Source organism: Chrysemys picta, chromosome 3 (genome assembly GCF_011386835.1).
Source record: "Chrysemys picta bellii isolate R12L10 chromosome 3, ASM1138683v2, whole genome shotgun sequence".
NCBI classification, from domain to species: Eukaryota; Metazoa; Chordata; order Testudines; family Emydidae; genus Chrysemys; species Chrysemys picta.
The window spans coordinates 33276081-33296465 of record NC_088793.1 but is presented as its reverse complement, the minus strand read 5'-3'; the positions used below and the strand labels follow the sequence as shown (position 1 = coordinate 33296465).

The window sequence follows — 20385 nt, the reverse complement described above, 5'->3', positions numbered from 1 at the left end:
AGGCAGTCAAGAGACAGGGAGCGGGGGGGGGGGGGCGGGAGTACGGGGGGGCTTTCTGGGGGGGGTGGATAAGGTTTTGGGCAGTCAGGGTACAAGTAGGGGGTAGGGTCTCAGGAGGGGGCAGTCAGGGGACAAGGAACAGGGAGGCTTAGGTAGGGGGTGGAGTCCTGGGGGGCAGTTAGGGGCAGGGGTCCCAGGAGGGGGCAGTCAGGGGACAAGGAGCAGGGGGAGGGTTGGGGGTTCTGAGGGGGGCGGGAAGTGGGAGGGAGTGGAAGGGGCAGGGGCGGGGCTAGGGCAGGACAGGGGCGGGGCTCCTCCCGTCCTCTTTTTTGCTTGCTGAAATATGGTAACCCTACTCAACATTGAACTGGAGAGGTCCCCCCTTCTCCCAGGAGCTGGGGCAGGTTAGCCTACACAGCCATCCACATCCTTTCTGATGACACAGTAGCCAATTAGTAACAATTGCTTTGGGGTGGTGGCTTTTGGGAAGTGGCTGCTTCCCTGAGAATTGAGCTCTCCAAACTCATTTCACAGCTGCCACCAAACAGTCACCAGAGGGTTACTCTTTACAGCCACTGCTGATCTAAGTGTGGGCTCTGAGCCACCACTCGAGATATATCAATGCTCTGAGCCCTTCAGTCTCTATGACAACACTTTTATTGATGTCGTGCTATCAGCATGTGTTGTGACCCTGTAGCAGGGTGGACACCTGCTCCTCCTGGAAGGGCCTGAGATAGCCCAGGGAGCAGGCAGCATGAAGGCTGAGCTGATTGGGGGAAGTGGCTGCAGCTGGGGCCACGCCCCAAACAGCTTCAGCAGGCCCTATAAAGGCAGGGAGCCAGGAGCTCAGGCTGGGGTCTGTCTCTAAGGAGAGAAGGGCCTGGCTGTAGGGAGCTAGACACAGGGTACCTGTATTGGAGCAGGGCTGGGGAAAGGCTGAGGAGCTGGGGAGCTCCAGCCTGGATAGCCCCAGGCTGTGGCCAGTAGGAGGCTAGGGGGTACTAGGGGTTGCAGAGGGCAGCCCAGGGCTAGTCCAAGGCAGCAGGTCCAAACCCCCCTTGCCAGTGATGAGTGGCCTATACTGCAGTCTGCCCTGGGGAGTGGGGCTAGTTGGTGACTGGCAGTGGCCTAGTGCTGAGGCAAGGTGGGGATAGTGGGTGGGGGTTCACCAGGGAGGGGAGACCCAGATCTGTGGGGTACTGCCAGGGGGTAGCATCCCAGTAATAGGGGCACTGGGTCCTGGGAGGGACATGGGTGCCAGAAGAGGACAGGCGGATCACCGGCCTGCAGAGAGTGCTCCGGAGGCTGGATTGAGCTGATTCCCCGGAGTAACCAGCAGGAGGTGCCGCAGGGGTGAGTCCGGGCCTTTACAGACCTGTACACCCATTCTCCCCCGACACACACCTGAATGTCTCACTAGCTATTGCTACTGTAAGTTGTGCTGGCTCCATGGTGAATGGAAGTTCTGTTTGCAGGGAGAACATACCCTCCCTCAATGTAATGGCTGCAACTTGGATTCTGTGGAAAGGGGAGGTGACCTAATCCATGATTTCTTACAGCTTCCCTTTTTTTATGGGTTGATGTCCGTTGGGGAAGAGAAGTGGATGGGGAAGGAATTTGTTTCTGTTGTAGTATAAGTTTACTGCATGAAAGCAGTTGAGAGTCACTGATTTAATCCCGGCCTGCTTAAAATAAATCTGATGCCCTCCTGTTGAAGGAAGGGATGAGATGGGTGTGGACGGTATCTCCTGGCCAGCCTATCCCCACCAGCCATTTCCATGGACATATAATTGTTTCCATATACTTCTATTAGTATTTTACTTATTATTTGTATTCTGTTAACACCCAGAGGTCTCAGCTGGTTTGGGCCCTCATTGCACTAGGTGCTGTACCAACATACAGGAGGACACAGTCTGTGCCCCAAAATAGCTTTCAATCTACTGTGAGATAATATGCAACAAACAAATGCAACAAACACTAGGCGTGTAGAACCAATACAAATCAATTTGATAAAATTTCTTTGTGTAGACACAATCTTATCTTTGGGTTCGAAACAGTGCTAGTGCCTTTCAAGCAACGACCATTTTTCAATATGGCTTTGACTAACATGGTTTGACCTCGCGTGTTGAAGTCCCGTCTACACTGTAGCAGCTACCTTATTGAATAACCCAGCTCAAACAAAGCTCAAACTCATTTTAGCCATATTTCTCAAACAGTAACCAGGTCCTCACTGGGCAGCTGTAAATGGGAGTTGAGAATGCATTTCCTGTCAGTCAACCTACAAGAGACCATGCAACTGACATCTTATCAGTCCTAGAGCATTTACCACACATCAAAATGGAAGGGGCAGAGACTTATGCTTTCAGTCTCCCTTCAGGTAGGAATTCTGAGCAGAGCACTAATTCCAGTACACTATGAGCTAGACATACTCCCAGATGTTCCTGAGCATGCATTGGGCTCCATGAGTGACGACAAGTTGTCCAAACTACTGGGTACAATGTTGATATAAAAGACAGTGGTAGACTTGGGGGTAGTGGAGCAGCAGGAACATTTAAAACTCAGCCTTTACTGCTGCAGCAGTCTGCAGTAACCCTGGTATCTTCTTATGTTTCAGATAAGAGCTTCTGTAACCAGAATCACTTCAGATGTAAAGTTTTAATGGCAACCCTGGTACCAGGACTCAGCCCCAGTGATACAGGACACCATTCTGACACTACGCAATGCACCTTTAGGTAAAGTGTACATCAAAAATTGGTAGTAAGCAGTGAAGGACAAATTGGGATGAATCAGTGTCTTTGTATGTAGCATGAAACATGCCCAAGCAAGTCCTGAGAGAGCCAAAAAGAGAGGGGAAATCTGTCGTTGGTTGTTTAAGATTTAATACAGCATATGGGGTAAAATATGCTCAGGCTTTAGTTAGGATAAACAAAAGTAATATCAGTACTATACAGAGAAACTGAAAAAGATGAAGACAGCTGCATTGAGCAGGACAGTAAATAAATAGTGTTTCATTTTTATTCTTGTTAAACTTTAAGGTGTTTGTATTAGCATTCATGTTCCATTGTCACTAAATCAGGAGATAAGAGAAGGAGTCACTGTGGGGAAAGTAGCAGGGGCAGACAAGTATTAAACGATTGTTATTATTATTATTGTATTCAGTGTGGTTGTAGCCATGGCAGTCCCAAGACATTAGAGAGGCAAGGTGGTGACCTGAAGAAGAGCTCTGTGTAGCTCGAAAGCTTGTCTCTCAATGACAGAAGTTGGTCCAATAGAAGATATTACTTCACCCACCTTGTCTCATTATTAATTATTATTTTATTTTATTATTTATTTGTATTGTGGCAGCACCTGGAACACCAACCAAGATCTGGACCCCATTATGCTAGGCACCATACACACAAAAACCCCACAATATTTGTATGATGTTCACATCCATATGAAAATATAATGTTAGTTTCTTGGATGACACAAGGAATTGGTACTGGATTTCAGGGTTTTTCACTCCTAGGTCACTGGTTTGAATATAACGACAGTCAGGGCCAGCAGCTCCAGGCACCAGCCGAGCAAGCTCGTGCTTGGGGCGGCAGATTTCAAAGGGCGGCATTCCATCTAATCCTGTGTTTGTTTTTTGTTTTTGTTTTGCGCTTCACCGCTTTGCCCGCCCCTGCAGGTTTTTTCTTTTTGGTTTATTGCTCCCGCTGCCCTGTAGGGGGCGGAGGAGGGGAGCGCCCTGCATCAAGCCCGGTAGGGCAGTCCGCGTCCTTTCCTGCCTGCCGAATGGAGCGGCGCGGAGCGCTCCCAGCAGGCGGCGCAGTGGGAGGGGCCACGTGGCAAGCGCCCCGCGTAAGGAAGCCCTGGCCGCTCCCCTTCTCTCTTCCCCCGCTAGCCGGGGTGCGCACGCCGCTGCCCGGGGTCTGCAGGGCTGGGAGTCCTCCTGCACCCACGCTCCCACTGCCCCACAGGCATTTTTTGTTTGTTTTTATTTTTTCTTTTCTTCACCGCTCCGGCAGGCAGGCCAGTTTGTCGTCCCCTCCGCCTGCCGCTCCGGCCGGGGGCAGGTTTGTCCCCCCCCCCCCTTTTTGCTGCGCCGGCCGGTTTGTTCTCCCCCCTTCCCCTTCGTTGCTCCGGCCAGGGGCAGGTTTGTTTCCCAGGCCCCCCTCCACCCTCCCTTTTGCCGCTCCAGCCGGTTTGTTGCCCCCCCCACCCCCCTGGCTGGGGGCAGGTTTGTTGCCCGCCCGCCCCCCCTTTGCTGCTCCGGCCGGCTGGTTTGTTCTCCCCCTACCCCCCTTCGCCGCTCTGGCCGGGGGAAGGTTTGTTTTCCTCCTCCCCTCCCCCCCCCCTTGCTGCTCCGGCTGGCCGGGCGTTTTTTGCTTTGGGTGGCAAAAAAGCCAGAGCCGGCCCTGACGACAGTGTCCCGATTTTATACGACAGTCCCGATTTTGGAGGTTTTTCTTATATAGGCACCTATTATCCCCTACCCCATCCTGATTTTTTACACTTACTATCTGGTCACCCTAAATACAACCCAAGAAGCTAGTTACCATAGTTGTGGCTGTTAGGTGGGCTATGTGAAATGAATTGGTGGCTTCAGATCAAGTCCTAGAAAACAAGTCCACATTCAAAAACACCCACCCGATAACTTCTGGCATCACAACCGCTTTGGCAGTGGAACCTGAAAGGCCAAGAACTGAATTTGTTTGGAGAATGAAATACCATATGCTCAGACTGAGGTTGAGACCTATTGTTAGGACAGCACATGGAAGATTACATTGTTACTTCTCTGCTTCAGCCAACAGTAACTTCCGCCTTCAGAAGTCTCACTACTGTGTTTTTCATACGCACTAGTATTCACTTAAAAATTGAATCTGTATATAGATATATGTTGTATGGGTGGGGGGAACTTTTCAAGAAATTCATTTTGGGCTGAGAAGCTGAATAATAAATTCTACCTTGAAAGAAACAATTTAACAGCTGGTTGCACTAATGAATTGATTTCTATTTATATTGTCAATTAATTAAGGACAATTAAAGTGTAATGAGCCAGGCAAACAGGCAAAACAAGATAGAAGTACTTTATATTCAGGTATTGTTCAAAGATGGTTGTCTCTAAAAAGCATTTGGAGATATGGGCTAATTGTGGCTAAGTGGCCTATTCTAATAGTGGTCCATCCCATCTGTAGGCTCTTACCTTGATGAATCAATACTTTTAGAATCAGGGGGTAGCCGTGTTAGTCTGTATCTACAGAAACAACAAGGAGTCTAGTGGCACCTTAAAGACTAACAGATTTATTTGGGCATAAGCTTTTGTGGGTAAAAACCTCGCTTCTTCAGATGCTTTTAGAGTTTTCTGATCCTTCTTTGAGCAATGAGATGCACATGCTCTCTGATAGAGAAATCAAAGCCTATAATGTTGGGTGGTTTTTTTTTTTTTGGTAATATTGTTCATTCAAATAGATTTCAGGAGGTGTGCTCAAGAATTTTGGCTGTCTCTGTGACAACATCCAACAGGCAGCTGACGCATGTAACAGTAGATGGTTGTGTGAGGGCATCAGAACAGCCATTGGGCCGATAAAGAACGAAACAGTTCCACTGAAAGCTCTGGATGGCAGTATTATAACTGATAAAGGGAAGCAACTGGAGAGGTGGATTGAGCACTATAGAATGAGAGATTCAAGGGAGTCTGTAGTAGACCAACAATTGCCTGGGTTTGAAGTTATGACTTTGCTGGATGCCAAACCTACCCTGGAGGAACTCGAACAAAGCATCAAAAAGATTCCCAACAACAAAGCTTTAGGACTGACTGTTTACCTGCTGAAATCTACAAATGTGCAAAGATTGCATGAAGCGTTGCTACTCTGTTGGAAGGAAGAAACTGTTCTGCAAGATTTTAAGGATGCTTGTTTCATCTTACTCTACTAAAACAAAGACAGAAGTGATTGTAATAACCACAGAGGTATATCTCTTCTTCACATAGTGGGGAAAAATCTTTAGCTAGACTTCAAACTTTAGCTGAGAGAATATATCCCAAGAGCCAATGTGGCTTCTGCTCGAAGGTCACCATAGACATGGTCTTCTCTGTAAGACAACTGCAGGAAAAATGCAGAGAGAAGCGTATTCCACTGTACATGGCTTTTATAGACTTAACAAAAGCCTTTGACACGATTAGTCATCAGGGCTTTACATTGTTCTGAAAAGGCTTGTGAAATGCTTACACGATAGCATGAAGACAACTGTAATGTATGAAAACCAAGAGTCTGACTCATTTAATATCAACAATGGAGTGAAGCAGGGTTGTGTACTGGCTCCTACATTGTTTAATATTTACTTCTCATTCCTGCTTCAATACGTGTTCCATGATCGAGATGGTGTCTATTTTAGCACTAGACTTGGTGGAGGTTTGTTTAACATTGGAAGGTTCAAAGCTCAGACGAAGGTGAAGGAGATCATCATAAGGGACCTATTGTTTGCAGATGATGCAGCCCTTGTGGCTCATAGCATTGATGCCCAACAACATCTTATTACCAAGTTCTCTGATTCATGCAAAATATTTGGGCAAGCAATACACTTGAAGAAATCTATTATCATGCACCAAGACTCTTCAAAACCAGTTCCAGATATCACCTTAGATGTTATTTGTCTAAATGTTGTTGACTAATTTTGCTACCTTGGCTCTGCTGTTACCAGCAATGTAGCTCCTGATGCTGAGCTTACTAGTAGAATCAGTAAAGCAACAGGAACTTTGGTCTTTTGCAAGACAGAGCCTGGAACAATAACAAATTGTCAACTAAAGCGAAAATCCATATTTATGAAACATGTTTTATCCACTCTTCTATATGGCTCAGAAACATGGACGACTTATGCCAAACATACCAAAAGATTAAACAGTTTTCATATCAGATGCTTGCATAAAATCCTTCGAATAATATGGCAAGACAGGGTGACAAATGTGGAAGTGTTAAATTGTGCTGGTATGTCATTCATGGGAAGAAAAGGGGGCTTGGACATGTCAATCGAATGCCAGACTATAGGATCCCAAAGAATGTGCTGTACTCTGAAGCTTGTGAAGGGTCTAGAAAGAGAGGCAGACTGCTGTGCAGGTTTCAGGATGTTTCCAAAGATGATTTAGTATCCTTTGGAAACTCTGTGGATGATTGGGAAAGGAGTGCAGAATATTGCTCTTGTTGGAGGAGTCAGCTTGTAGATGGAGCAAGGCATTGTAAGGTGGACTGGATCAAGCTTTGTTATGACCGGCATCAGAGGAGGAAAGAATCTGTTGCTCACATTCAGAGTATGACGGATTACAACCCCACCCACCCCAGGTTGCCACCTGATGTACTGGGGTACCAGTAAGCCCGCCTGTTCCACCAGCCTGGGCTCCCTTACACTGTCTTGCTGAGCCAGGCTCTCAAGCCTCCTGTAGCGCGTGCACGCACACACTGGTAGGGAGGCACCCAGCAGCAGAAAGACACAGACATTGAAATCAGCACTGCATGGGAACGCTTCAGCTAGAGAGTTGCCCAGCATCCACGTGCACACCCTGTCTGGAGTGTAAACCCCAAATTGTATTGTCTTCCACTGCACAGAGAACTATACCGCGTAAGCTCATGAAATCCACCCCCTCTCTCAATGTGGAGGAAGATATACACAGCTTTTTGCCCCTCAGTTATGAATTCCACAAACTGGTTTTAGAGAAAACAAAAACAAGTTCGATTTTTTTTAAGTGACTGTAAGTGATAGCAAACAGATCAAAGCAGATTACCTTAGTAAATAAACAAAAACCGCAAACTGAGCTTAACACACTAGAGAGGTAGGATATAAACTAGCAAATTCTCACCCTGAGTGATAAACCGGCTGGCAGACTCTGAAGGCACAAGCTGCCTTAGCTTTCCCAGGTTTTCATACACAGGCTAAAGATCCTTCTAGCCTGGGACCATCACTTCCCAGAGTTCAGTCCTTGCCCCTCAGGTGTTTCCAGGTGTGTTGTTGCAGGGAGAGTGAGCTATCCTCATGATGTCATTGTCCCCTTTTTATATCTTCTTCCCACCTGCTGGAAAGCTCTTTTGTCATGACCTGGGTCAAACAGTTCCCATTGTGTGGTGCTATCTCAGAGGTTTCTATTGTACACAGTTCCTGAGGTAATCCTTGTGCTTGTGTGCATTTCCTCAATAAGCCATTAACATTGTTTGGCCTTTTTACTGTTTTACCGGAAAGGCTGCTTGTGGGTGTTTTCAACCTCACAACATGTTTTGGTAACACATACATAGCCAAACTTCATAACTTCACATACAACAATAGCACTTACAGTTCAACGAAATATTAATGTCTAGCAGATCAAGACTTCTAACAGGATGCCTCAACACAACATACTTTGTACAACAGTGGTGAATATTGGGTGCCAGGGTGTCACACGGAGCACTGCTAGTTTGTGGGTGTGCCCTACCTGTGGATGGGACTGTCACTCACGCATTGGACTCAGCAGTCATCAAAGAACTCATTGGCACATATACCATGCTCTGTAAAGAGCAATGAGACCATTGCCATTGGATATTACTAGGTTTCAGAAAGATTTTGAATTAAATCACTCTTTCTTTTCCAGGTGTTAGAAGAAACATGCATGTCTGGGGGGACAAAAGGAAAAAAAAATGGTGGCACAGGTTTATTTTGCTAGAATCTAGTGGTCAAAATAAACTGGAGCAGGGGTATACAGGTGACATTTAAAAACATTTTTTTGCTTTGAATTTTTATGAGACTTGGACATATATTTCCCAATGACACACTGGCTGTATTCTGATCACTTGGACACTGTGTTCAATTCATTTGTTCTATGCTTGCCATTTTGCTGGTTTGTTAAATTCAATGCTTCCACCTGACAGAGGCCATAGCGAAGGGAAAAGAGGGGCAATATTTTTACTTTCTAATTTTAGGAGGGGTGGGATGAAGGGACAGCATTCTTGTCCTAGGGCAACAGAAAGGATTAATCCATCACTGTCCATTCCTACTCTCCTCCTAAGGAAATGGCATACATATTTCTCACAAAGGGGCGGGGGGAGAGGGAGGAGGGTTTAGTGGTCTGAGGCCAGACTTGGGATTCAGAAACATTCACTATGTTATTTGATGTCCCCAAATGATAAATAAGGGCTCCCTTTCAGCAGAGCTCCAAAAAATGACATGACAATGAGGGTGGAGTGTACATTGTTTGAATTCCTTTTTCCTCTTATTTATTGTCAGCTGCTCCATTTATCTCTCTCAGCACTTCTATGGCATTTCCCTCTCTGGGATGTTGCTGGGTGGAATAGTATATATAAACAGGAACATTTAAGGAACAGGGGAAGGCAAAGTGGTCCTTTGGGATCTATCTTTATTAACCCTCAGAGCTGTGCCCGCACAGGCCCTTACCTTCAAGTTAGACCAGAACTCTGTAGCTTGGGCTCTGGTTTTAAATTCAGAGACCGCTCTGACACTGGATATTCCCTGGAGGACTGGGATGCTCCCCAATGCCTTCCCAACTACTCCCATGGTCTTCTCTGATATTTCTCATGGGATCCTCTTAGCTGCTTCCTTAGCCTTCTTGCCCAGCCCAGCCCATTCTGCAGCCCCAATGCCTGCACCTTTCACTCTCTTCGACGACCAGCTTCCCTTTCTTCTCTGATGCTGCCATGTCCCCAAAACCATCTTCACTCTACTGCTCACTTTCTTGCAGTTTCTATGACTCCCTCCCTCTAGCAAGGGTGAAGTTTATTGGAAGGTTTCCAAAGCAATCTCAACCTTTGCTTTCTGAAAGGGATGTGTAACAGGGTCCACTTACCACTGCGGCGCCTCCTTGTGACCATGTCTTGGGACGAGCTCCAATCAGGTCTGATGCTCCCCTTCTAGTGGTTGCTCACAGCATGTCTCTCCTCGCCCTCCAGGAACTCCTTCTTTGTGATTCAGCCCTCCACCAGGTCACTGTACAGTCCTCCCTCTCTGGGGTATCAAAGTTCCACAGGGTCAGCTGTCCACATACAGTTCCAGACAGTCTTCTGCTCCAAGGCCATGTCCTATGCCACATCCCAAGCAACTGGTAGGGGAATCCAGGCCTACCCACTACTCTGGGTTCCAGTCCAGGGACTTTGTCTAGCAACTGTGGTCTGCTTGCTCCTAGACCCTGCTGCTATTTCCCTGGACTCCTTCCTTTCCCCTGCTCTATTCTCTGGTGTCCTTCTCTGGGTTTAACAACCCAAACTCTCTCCTCCCAGGGAGTAACCATAGACTATCCCTTTCTTTGTCTTCTTGCCAGACTCCATTGCCCCAAACACACCTCCCATCTCCCAGGAAGTGACTACAGATTCTCCCCCCCGCCCCCCCCCCCCAGGATACTTCTTTTCTTTCTTTCCCCCCTGTCGTTTTATGGTGCAGCAGCCTCTTTGAGGCGATGACTACCCTACCACAGTTTTTGCATAAGCAAAAATCGGTATCCTCTCACCCCGTCATGTGTCCTTAAGAAAGTGCAGTAATGCTTACTTAATGCTACCCTACTTTCCTGGCACTCTCACCAATCCTTTCAGATTGTATTCTTTCATCTTGAGGCGTCTCACTTCTTCATAAAGAATCTTTCTTTCTGTGTAATACTCCCTGCATTGCCTCAGCAGATGCTCAACTGTTTCTTGGACTTTGAATGTGTCACACAACCCATCTTTTGTTTGTTTAGTATATATAAATTACCATTCAGGTCATGGTAACCTGTTAGCACTCTAAATATAGTTATTTCACTTCTGCTATCCTAGCTATTAAGTGTAACCTTTCTGCCAGGTGGAATTGGCAGCAACCAGGTTCAATATCTAGGGGTTCCTTTTCAACAATACAACAAAGAACTGGCTTGAGCCCCTACCTAGTAACCTGGGAAAATTACACAGCACCCGTGGACGCCTCTAAGAAGCAATACTTCCCCTCTCGCAAACACAGAGTTTGAGTGTAGGAAAGAAACTTTTAATGAAAGGAGGGAAGTCACCAAACATTAATTAGGGAAAATGCCATAAGCAGGATTCATAAACATAAAACCATGAGCAGGACATCCACCCCAGAGTGTGGGGCAGTGTTTTCTGCCTTATGTTCTGCAACCAAAAGTTCCTTTACTGTGCCTCTCTGCGCTCCCTCATAATACCCCACAGTGGTTGTCCTTGGTCAGTGAGGACCTAGGGTTCAGACTCAGAGGTGCACCTGTGTGCACTTATCTTAACCTTTTGGACAAAGGTTAATGGAAATAATTAAGTTTAACAATTTCATCCTTAAATGTATAGGCATTTCTCCAGTTGCTACATGCAGCACACATAACAGTCATAAAATTTACTCCACATGAGATTCACAGAGCTTAGGCTTGGATCAGCTCTACTTTTTTTAATATTGATTTAGAAGCTAATTTAAAGGCTTGGCATCCATAATATATAACTGGTTTTATTAATGCCCTATGCACCATTAACAACATGTTTGTATCTGCACTCCAATTGTTCCCAGTAATACTTTTAAGCAGATTCATCCTACCTTTACATTTAGTCTTGGTATTATCTATAGCGGGGTCGGCAACCTTCGGCGCACAGCCCATCAGGGTAATCCAGTGGCGGGCCGCGAGACATTTTGTTTACATTGACCGTCCGCAGGCACGGCTGCCCACAGCTCCCAGTTGCCGCAGTTTGCCGTTCCTGGCCAATGGGAGCTGCGGGAAGTGGTGCGGGCCGCAGGGATGTGCTGGCCACCGCTTCCCGCAGCTCCCATTGGCCAGGCACGGTGAACCGCAGCCACTGGGAGCTGCGGGCGGCCGTGCCTGCGGGGGGTCAACATAAACAAAATGTCTCATGGCCTGCCAGTGGATTACCCTGATGGGCCATGTGCTGAAGGTTGCCGACCCCTGATCTATATGACCTTTCCAAGTTAGTTTATTATATAACACAAGAACAAGAGGTCACACAATGAAATTAATAGGCAGTTGGTTTTAAACCAACATAAGGAACAATTTACCAAGGGTTGTGGTGGATTCTCCATCACTAGCAATTATTACATCAAGATTGTTTTTTTTTTTTTTTCTAAAATATAGGAATTATTTTGTGGGAGTTCTATGGCCTGTGTATGTAGGAGGTCAGACTTGATGTTCACAGCGGGTTATCAAATAGTTTACCAAGAGATGCAGATGGCTTTGAATCAGCCACCTATCCTCTTCATTATTTGCTACTCTCCCAATCTTTGTGTCATCTGCAACCTTTATTAGTGATTTTATGTTTTCTTCTAAGTCATTGATAAAGATGTTAAACGTGTAAGACCAAGAACTGATCCCTGTGGGACTCCACTGGAAACAGACCCGCTTGATGACCATTCCCCATTTATAATTACATTTTGAGACCTATCAGTTAACCAGTTTTCATCCATTTAATTTTTGCCATGTTAATTTTATATTCTAGTTTTTTAATCAAAATGTTGTACCGTACCAACTCAAACGCCTTACAGAAGTTTAAGTATATTATATCACCACTATTTCCTTCATCAACCAAGCTTGTAATTTCATCAGAAAAATATATCAAGTTAGTGTGACAGGATCTATTTTCCATAAACCCATTTTGATTTGCATTAATTACATTACCCTCCTTTTGTTCTTTATTAATCAAGTCCTGTGTCATCTGCTCCATTATCTTGCCTGGGATCGATGTTAGGCTAACAGGCCAATAATTACCCGAGTCATCCTACTTACTCTTTTTAAAAACTGGTACAACATTATCTTTCTTCTAGAACTTCCCCAGTGCTCCAAGACTTATTGAAAATGAACAGGGAGTTCCTCAGCCAGCTCTTTAAAAACTTTTAGATGCAAGTTATCGGGACCTGCTGATTTTAAAATGTGTAACTTTAGTAACTTCTGTTTAACATCCTCCAGAGATACTAGTGGAATGGAAAGAGTGCTCTGATGCCCATTTGGTGAGACTGCCTCATTTTTTTTTCCCCCAAATACAGAACAGAGACATTTATTGAACATCTCCACCTTTTCTACATTATAGTCTTTATAGGGTTGAAAATGAGGCTCACAGAAACCAGACCATGCATAACCATTTGAGCAATGGGGCTTTGGTTCCCACAAAACTTGAGGAATGGCTGTTTTCTTCCAAAAATCGGTGTGAAAAAGGCAGTTCATGTATGAATAAGACTATCCCCTATTTGCCACTCATCATTCAGGGACTTTACAGGGGGCTTTACAGGCTGCCCCACTGGTAGTAGCTGATTAGGGGCTACACAGTTTCAGCAGTCCCTTAGCCACTCCAGCTACATCCGCTTCCTGTCAGAGTAGTGGGTTCCACTCCCCTCTAAGGCCTTGGCCAGTCTAGGAAAAAAGTGATGCTTTATTTTTCAGTCAGGCTAGTTGGCATGTTCTGCAACAACACACAGCACTGACTATAGATGTGGTTTCAAATTGTGTTAGGTAGTCATGTACCCAGCTAGACTCCTCCAGTAGAGCAGCCACTTAGCTCCATTTCAGTCTCCTACCCTCAGGGGCGGCACTGGAGGGGGCTTGCAGGGGCTATAGCCACCCCCAAAATTGCCTTATCCCCCGCCCCCAGCCACCTGGTAGCAGCCACCTGGTAGCAGCCACCACACTCCAGCCACCCAGCTGTGAAGGCAGAGCAGAGAGAGTGGTGGCTGCTGGCTGGGTGCCCAGCTCTGAAGGTGGCAGCGCTGCTGTCAGCAGCAGCATAGGAGTAAGCCCAGGTGGGGGGCTGGCGGATCCAAGAGCAGCCGCCCAGGTGCAGGGTCCAGGGGCTCCCCACAGCAGCCTGGACTGACCTGCTCCTGCCTGGACTTCTGATCCCCTCCACCCACGGTCGCTGCTCCCCAAGGGCTCTGCCAGCCCCAGAGGCAGATCCCCCCACCCTGGTGGCTGTACCAGCTATGAGCAGTCAAAGGGTGGGGAGGAGCTGAGGAGCAGTCAGCCACAGACCGGGCCATGGGGTGGAGCCTTGGGGGGTGGGAGGGAAGGAGATGGGGCTGGAACTTACCTGAGGAGGAGCACGGGGCAAGGCCATTCAGAGGGGTGGGGCCTCCTGCCGAGGGGGCTGCAGCCCCCCCAATTTTCTGTCTAGCTCACCTCAGCCACCCACCATGAAGAGGCTGGCACTGCCCCTGCCTGCCCAGAGTGGAATTTCTGACAGTGGACCACTGCACCCAGGTTACCCCCATAGGGCTGCTGTCACTCTCAGTGGGTCCTAACACTTAGTCACTTGAAATCTAGGCGTGAAACCCCAGCCACACTTCAGTGGGGCCAGGATTTCACCCCAAGTGTCAGAAGTCACCATGAACATTTGGGGATTCCCTCATGCTCTGTTCAATATACAGATACCATTAGGTTTACATTTGAGAAACATATCTTGTATTCTGCTCAAAACCAATGTAATTATCCTTGTTCCAGTCATATCTAACCATTTAGCCAATTCCCTTTGCCAGCCCTTACAATAACAGATGGAAGAGATGATGATGATGATCAACAACTGCTGCCAACTTCCCATTTCCCTCTCCCTCCAAGGCTCTCATTAATGTCATTTAAGCCACCACTAGTTGATTCCCAACTAGTATCTTTGAGTCAAACCTTTGGTAAGATGTTACTTGAATGGTCCCCCATGTGAAATCCCAAGACCTACAATGAAACGTATTTAGGTAAAAGCTATTGAGTAGAAAGTAAAGTATTGGCCAAATAGAATAAAAAATGTAATCATTAAACCTCAAAAACATATTTAAACGACGCTGTCAACTTAATCAGACTTTTATCTGAAATGTTTCCCTACTACTGTTTTTGAATCTTTCACTATAAATGAAAGTCATTAGAGAAATTATTTTCTTTATTTTTCCAGTTTATTTTGTGCATTATGGACTTTTCACTCAATCCTCTATGTAGTTATTCAGTTATTTTTCCTTTTTTGTTTGTGTGGATTTTTCACATAACACCATGAGATACAGAAATGTTCTTTTAAAAATGGGTATGTTGAAATTTAAAACCACAAAAATTGGCCAGAGGCAGGGGAGGGCTCAGAACCAAGTGTTCCTGAAATGACTTTTAACTATTTTTTAAATGACTAGATTTCAAGTTCAAGGAGTTCCTTTAAGATAAATGTATTACATATGTCTTTGCCACTGCACTTACAGATCTTTGGATATGTTTGCTCTAGGTGAAGAGGTGTTGTAACAAAGCATTGCTTAGAACACAGCTTGCAACACACATGCATTCCTAGTATCCACACAAAACATCCGGTCAGGTGTTTTTCAGCATTCGTTGGCTCAGCTGGTTATAACAAAGCCACCTAAAGGATTTGGACACACAATTCCCAGCAGTTTTAATGGCAATTCTTTAGGCAGCTTTGAAAAACTCAGCCAACATCTTTAGATCATCTCTAGCACAGCCAGTGCAATCAACAATTTCTCTACAGTGTAGCAAGACACAGATGGTTAGCTATCCTGGTTCCTAATTCCACCGCTCAAAATGCAATACTTTGCCGTTAAAAATTACCCGAAAGACCCCACTTCCAGCAACAATGCTGGGCATTATGGAATAGGTGCTTCAGAAGTCCCAGAATCTGCAGGTATAAGCACAGTTCTACGGTGTACTATTACACCATACAACTGTGCTTATACCAGGATGAACACATCCAAATGGTGTTCATGAACCACTGAAGATAAAACATTATAAAACTAATGTACAAAATTCCAGTTAAAAATATCCTAATAGCTAACTTCCCCCCACCTAGGGTTACCCAATAGCAACTGTAAAAAAACGGGACAGAGGGTGCGGGGTAATAGGCGCCTATATAAGAAAAAGTCCCAAAAAATGGGACTGTCCCTTTAAAAACGGGACATCTGGTCACCCTACCCCCACCCCCAATGGCTTTAAGGCTAGCGATTGTGATATCAGAGCACCAAATAAGTTCTAACTGCGTTCCACCCACACTTATTCAAGAGTGCAGCACATTGTTTTCTCTTTCTCTTTTTTTAAAAGACTCCTCTTTGGTTTACTTTCCCAATATTTCTCACTTGTTCGTCCTTGGGCTGTGAATCAGAGGAATCAGCCGTTAATGCCAGTCGTGAAAACGGAGTTAGTGTGTGGATACTGGCTGGAGGGAGACAGTGTTGCTTATTGCCCGGACGGCTGGCAGAGGGCATAAAAACAGATTCAGCGCTGTACCTGTGCACTGTTAGCCTCAAAATTCTTCCCTCTGCTGTCTTTCTTATGACATTTGATACACTTTGCCAATCTACTTCACCTGCAAAATCTCATCGGGTGAGTAATTATTACAGTGGTAGAGACACTATTATTAAGATTGCCTGACACTGCGCATTATAAGACTCTATTTTCAGTTGCTTATAACTTTGCCAAACTTGAACAATTTGGGCTGAAATTATCCATACCTCTGACTGTCTTTTTTTTTTAAATTTCACAGAGAGCTGAATTAAGATTGTACAGTCAGCTTTAATTTTGGCATGTCCTAACTTTTGGGTGCTTGACTTTGCAAACTTAATAATGGTCTTTTAACTTAGTTTTTGTGTGTATTAATATTATTGTTTATTATTTTTAAGCATGGTTGATGTATTTGGCCTGTACAAAATATAAATAAAAAGACAGTTCTTGACCAAAGGCATTTATAGTTCAAGAGGCACAAGTAAGATTGAGCGCATTGGGAAACTAAAAGGAAGGTGGCAATTTATTTTTTCATTATTATTATTATTATTACAATTATTTTGTTATTATTTAGTTTTATCTTGGTCTCTGACCATCATTTTTTTTTAACTGATGGAGATGGCTGACGTGAGTTAGCAAAGGTGGGCTTTGCAGAAGAAGCAAGTCTTTATGAGGTGTGAAGGACATGGGTCTGCTCTATTAAAATGTATGACGACTATATGTATGTATGACGACTATATGTTCAGATGATTGTTGTAAGGGAATTTAATGTATGAAAGAAAGGGTTAATTCAAGAAGAGGCTGATTGCAAGGAAGAGTGCAATGGCTTCAGATAGCCCTGCCAACACTGAAGAGACAATGCAAGAGCCATTCACTTTGATGTCCTATCTCTGATGCTGAGCTCACTGGACTAGCTTGTCAAGGGAGGGGATCCCAGCTTATAAAGAGAACCAAAATGCCTGGCAAAATAGACAGAGGATTTGTAGGGGTGGGGGGAAAGAGAAGGGACAGATTGACACTCACAGAAACCCATTGGGGTGTCTGAGGAAGCTAGGCCTTCCTAGGCTCCCACCTGGGGTGGAAGGCCTTAGGTTTCATAGATTCATAGGTTCTAAGGCCAGATGGGACCATTAAGATGATCTAGTCTGACCTCTTGTATAACACAGGCCATAGAACTTCCCCAGGCAACATACGTGTGCATATAGACCTCTTGTTATTTTAAAACCCTCTTTTACCCATGTTATGCTTTGTTCTTACTAAAACAACAAGGAGTCCGGTGGCACCTTAAAGACTAACAGATTTATTTAGGCACAAACTTTCGTGGGTAAAAAAACACTTCTTCAGATGCATGGAGTGAAAATTACAGATGCAGGCATTATTATACTGACACCTGAACAGAAGGGAGTTACCTCACAAGTGGAGAACCAGTATTGACAGGGCCAATTCAATCAGGGTGGATGTAATCCACTCCCAATAATTGATGAGGAGGTGTCAATTCCAGGAGAGGCAAAGTTGCTTTTGTAGTGAGCCAGCCACTCCCTGTCCCTATTCAAGCCCAAATTAATGGTGTTACATTTGCAAATCAATTTTAGTTCTGCAGTTTCTGTTTGAAGTCTGTTTCTGAATTTTTTTTGTTCAAGTATGGCTACTTTTAAATCTGTTATAGAATGTCCAGGAAGATTGAAGTGTTCTCCTACTGGCTTTTGTATGTTACCATTCCTGATGTCCGATTTGTGTCCATTTATTCTTTTACGTAGAGACTGTCCGGTTTGGCCAATGTACATGGCAGAGGGGCATTGCTGGCACATGATGGCATATATCACATTTAGTAGATGTGCAGGTGAATGAATCCCTGATGGTGTGGCTGATGTAGTTAGGTCCTCTGATGGTGTCACTAGAATATGCCATAATGTGCCAGCAATACTGGGATACTTCAGGAAGACCAGAGAAGGGGTCAAAGGTGCAGTTAGCCCTGTAACCAAGACATTAGGCATATGAATGCAAATGTAGAGGCTGATGCACAGGGACTAGGAAGTTGTTCCCTACATATAAAATGGCAGAGAAGAAGACATGGAGATGGGAAGGAAATGAAAGGATGACAGAGCTGAAATCATTGGGAGAGAGAAGGAAACAAGGGGAAACGTAACAGATAATCAGATCTGAGGTGTAGTCTGGGGCAAAGTTGTACAGATTCTTCAGATGAGAATGAATAGGTTAAATTTGATGCAACAGGCAGTGGGGAGAGATTCAAAGAGGCAAGTAGTGTAGTCTCATAAAATGGTGAGGAAAATCCTTTTAACTTGTATTTTGGCTGGATTGGAAGGAAGAGATATTGATATCAAGGAGGCTTGAGAGGAGGAAGTTGCAGTAACCAAGACTGGAGGCCAAGGTGTGGACAAACATTTAAGCCATTTGGAGAGGAAAGGCCAGATTTCTGAAAAGTTGTGATAGAAGAAGCAAGTAAAAATATGGGAAGTTTCTAGCCCATTTGGCTGTGAAGAAAAGCTTGAAAATGTGACCTACATGTACCCTGTGTGTATGCCTACATGGCAATTAGACATCCGGCTGCCTTGTGCACGCGGGGCTTGGGCTGTGGGGCTGTTTAATTGCAGTGTAGATGTTTGGGCTCAGGTTGAGGCCTGGGCTCAAGAACCCTGTGAGGTGGGAGAGTCCCAGAGCCTGGGCTGCAGCCCAAGAGGGAGCATCTACACCACAATAAACAGCTCCTTAGCTCAAGCCCCTTAGCCCGAGTCAGCTGGCATGGGCCAGCTGTGGGTGTGTAATTGCAGTGTAGACATACCCTAAGGGTTCAAAAATCCAAAGGTAAAGAAAAACCCCTCAATGTACTAATTTTGAAAATCTCATGATTTCTGAGCCAATTTCATGATTTTTGTGGGGCCTGACTCATGACTTTTGAACATTTGGGGCTGGCGATACTGTAGTGATATCAATGTGGCTGAGTCAAACTAGTAGCTAACGTTGGAGCTAGGTGTCCCCTCATGTCTCCCAAACCCCACAGTAGAGGCAATGGAACCTCTGCCATCAATCCAGGGGGAAGAAGGGGCTTTCCAGCTCCACTGGGTGGCCCCTTGCCAGCACTGCTGCTTCCTCTGGGGTGCTGGGGAAAGTGGGAGCCCTTGCTGTCCTTCAGGAACAAGGGGCTGTGAGGAACAATGCTTGCCACCTGTCCCCTTGGAGAAGGGTTAAAAATAAGTAGTGGTACTGTCCCTGGTGCCAACCGCTTGGGTTACTCAGTGCAGATAGGGCAGTTCTGAAAATGACCCTCCCTCTCCTTTCTTACATGCTTTGATCAGCTGAGAAAGAGTTAATACTATTACTATTGTATGCACTGTTGTAGCTGTGTGGATCCAAGAATATTAGAGACACAAAGTGGGTGAGGTAATATCTGTTATTGGACCAACTTCTGTTGGTGAGAGACAAGCTTTTGAGCTTACACAGACAGAGCTCTTGTTTAGGTCTGGGAAATCTGTTCCACTGTTCCACACTGTACCTTTCCCAGACCTGAAGAAGGGCTCTGTGTAAGCTCAAAAGCGTGTCTCTCACACCAGCAGAAGTTGGTCTAATAACAGCTATTACTTCACCCACCTTGTCTCTCTAAAGAGTTAACACTGACATTTAAATTATTGTAATTAAGATCTAAACTGATGCCCTATGGGAATGAATGAACAGTGGCAATTTGCAGGCACTGAAGCTATTACTTCAGACTACAAATTCAGGGAGACAGGGTCACTTACTTTACTTTAGTTTGCAACTATAAATGGCTAAAGATAGACTTTTTTTATTTAAATGAAAGCAGAAATTCTGGAGAATAAGATCGTACCAAAAAAAAAGAGAGTATCAAAGAGTAGTGGATCACCGACCCAGCACAGCCTGGCCCATTTTGACACTTGCTAAGTTGAATGTATGTTCTAGCAGTTCTTTTCTAGGTGGTATTACTATGCTGTTCTAGATATGGGGCATGATGCCCTAGATGATATATGCATTTTTCATATTGTTATTTATATTGTAGTAGCGTCCAAAGGCCCCCAACTAAAGCAGGGCTCCATCGTGCATTCTTTCCTTCATGGGATTTCTACTGTTATGAAGTGAGAGGGGAAGAGATAAAATGCATTGTTCAGGATTGCTGGGTTTGAGGATGGGGATCCCTTCTGTGCTGGATTGGGAAGGGGAGGAGGTCTATATTCTGT

The 20385-nt window shown here is 45.2% G+C and overlaps 1 protein-coding gene and 1 long non-coding RNA gene across 2 annotated transcripts in view; both read left to right on the top strand.

The window, feature by feature from the left end:
• Window positions 1–147: 147 nt before the first annotated feature.
• LOC135982616 (uncharacterized) lies at window positions 148–7490 on the top strand. The gene is made up of 3 exons (XR_010600055.1): window positions 148–1353; window positions 2615–2732; window positions 5455–7490. It is a non-coding gene; the product is annotated as an uncharacterized LOC135982616 (long non-coding RNA).
• Window positions 7491–16104: 8614 nt separating this feature from the next.
• Window positions 16105–20385, top strand: part of KLF11 (KLF transcription factor 11) — a 45474-nt gene continuing 41193 nt past the window's right edge. The window contains exon 1 of the mRNA XM_065590125.1: window positions 16105–16279. Within this exon, the coding sequence (XP_065446197.1) occupies window positions 16229–16279 (51 nt within the window). The 5' untranslated portion in view covers window positions 16105–16228. The remainder of the gene's footprint in view (window positions 16280–20385) is intronic.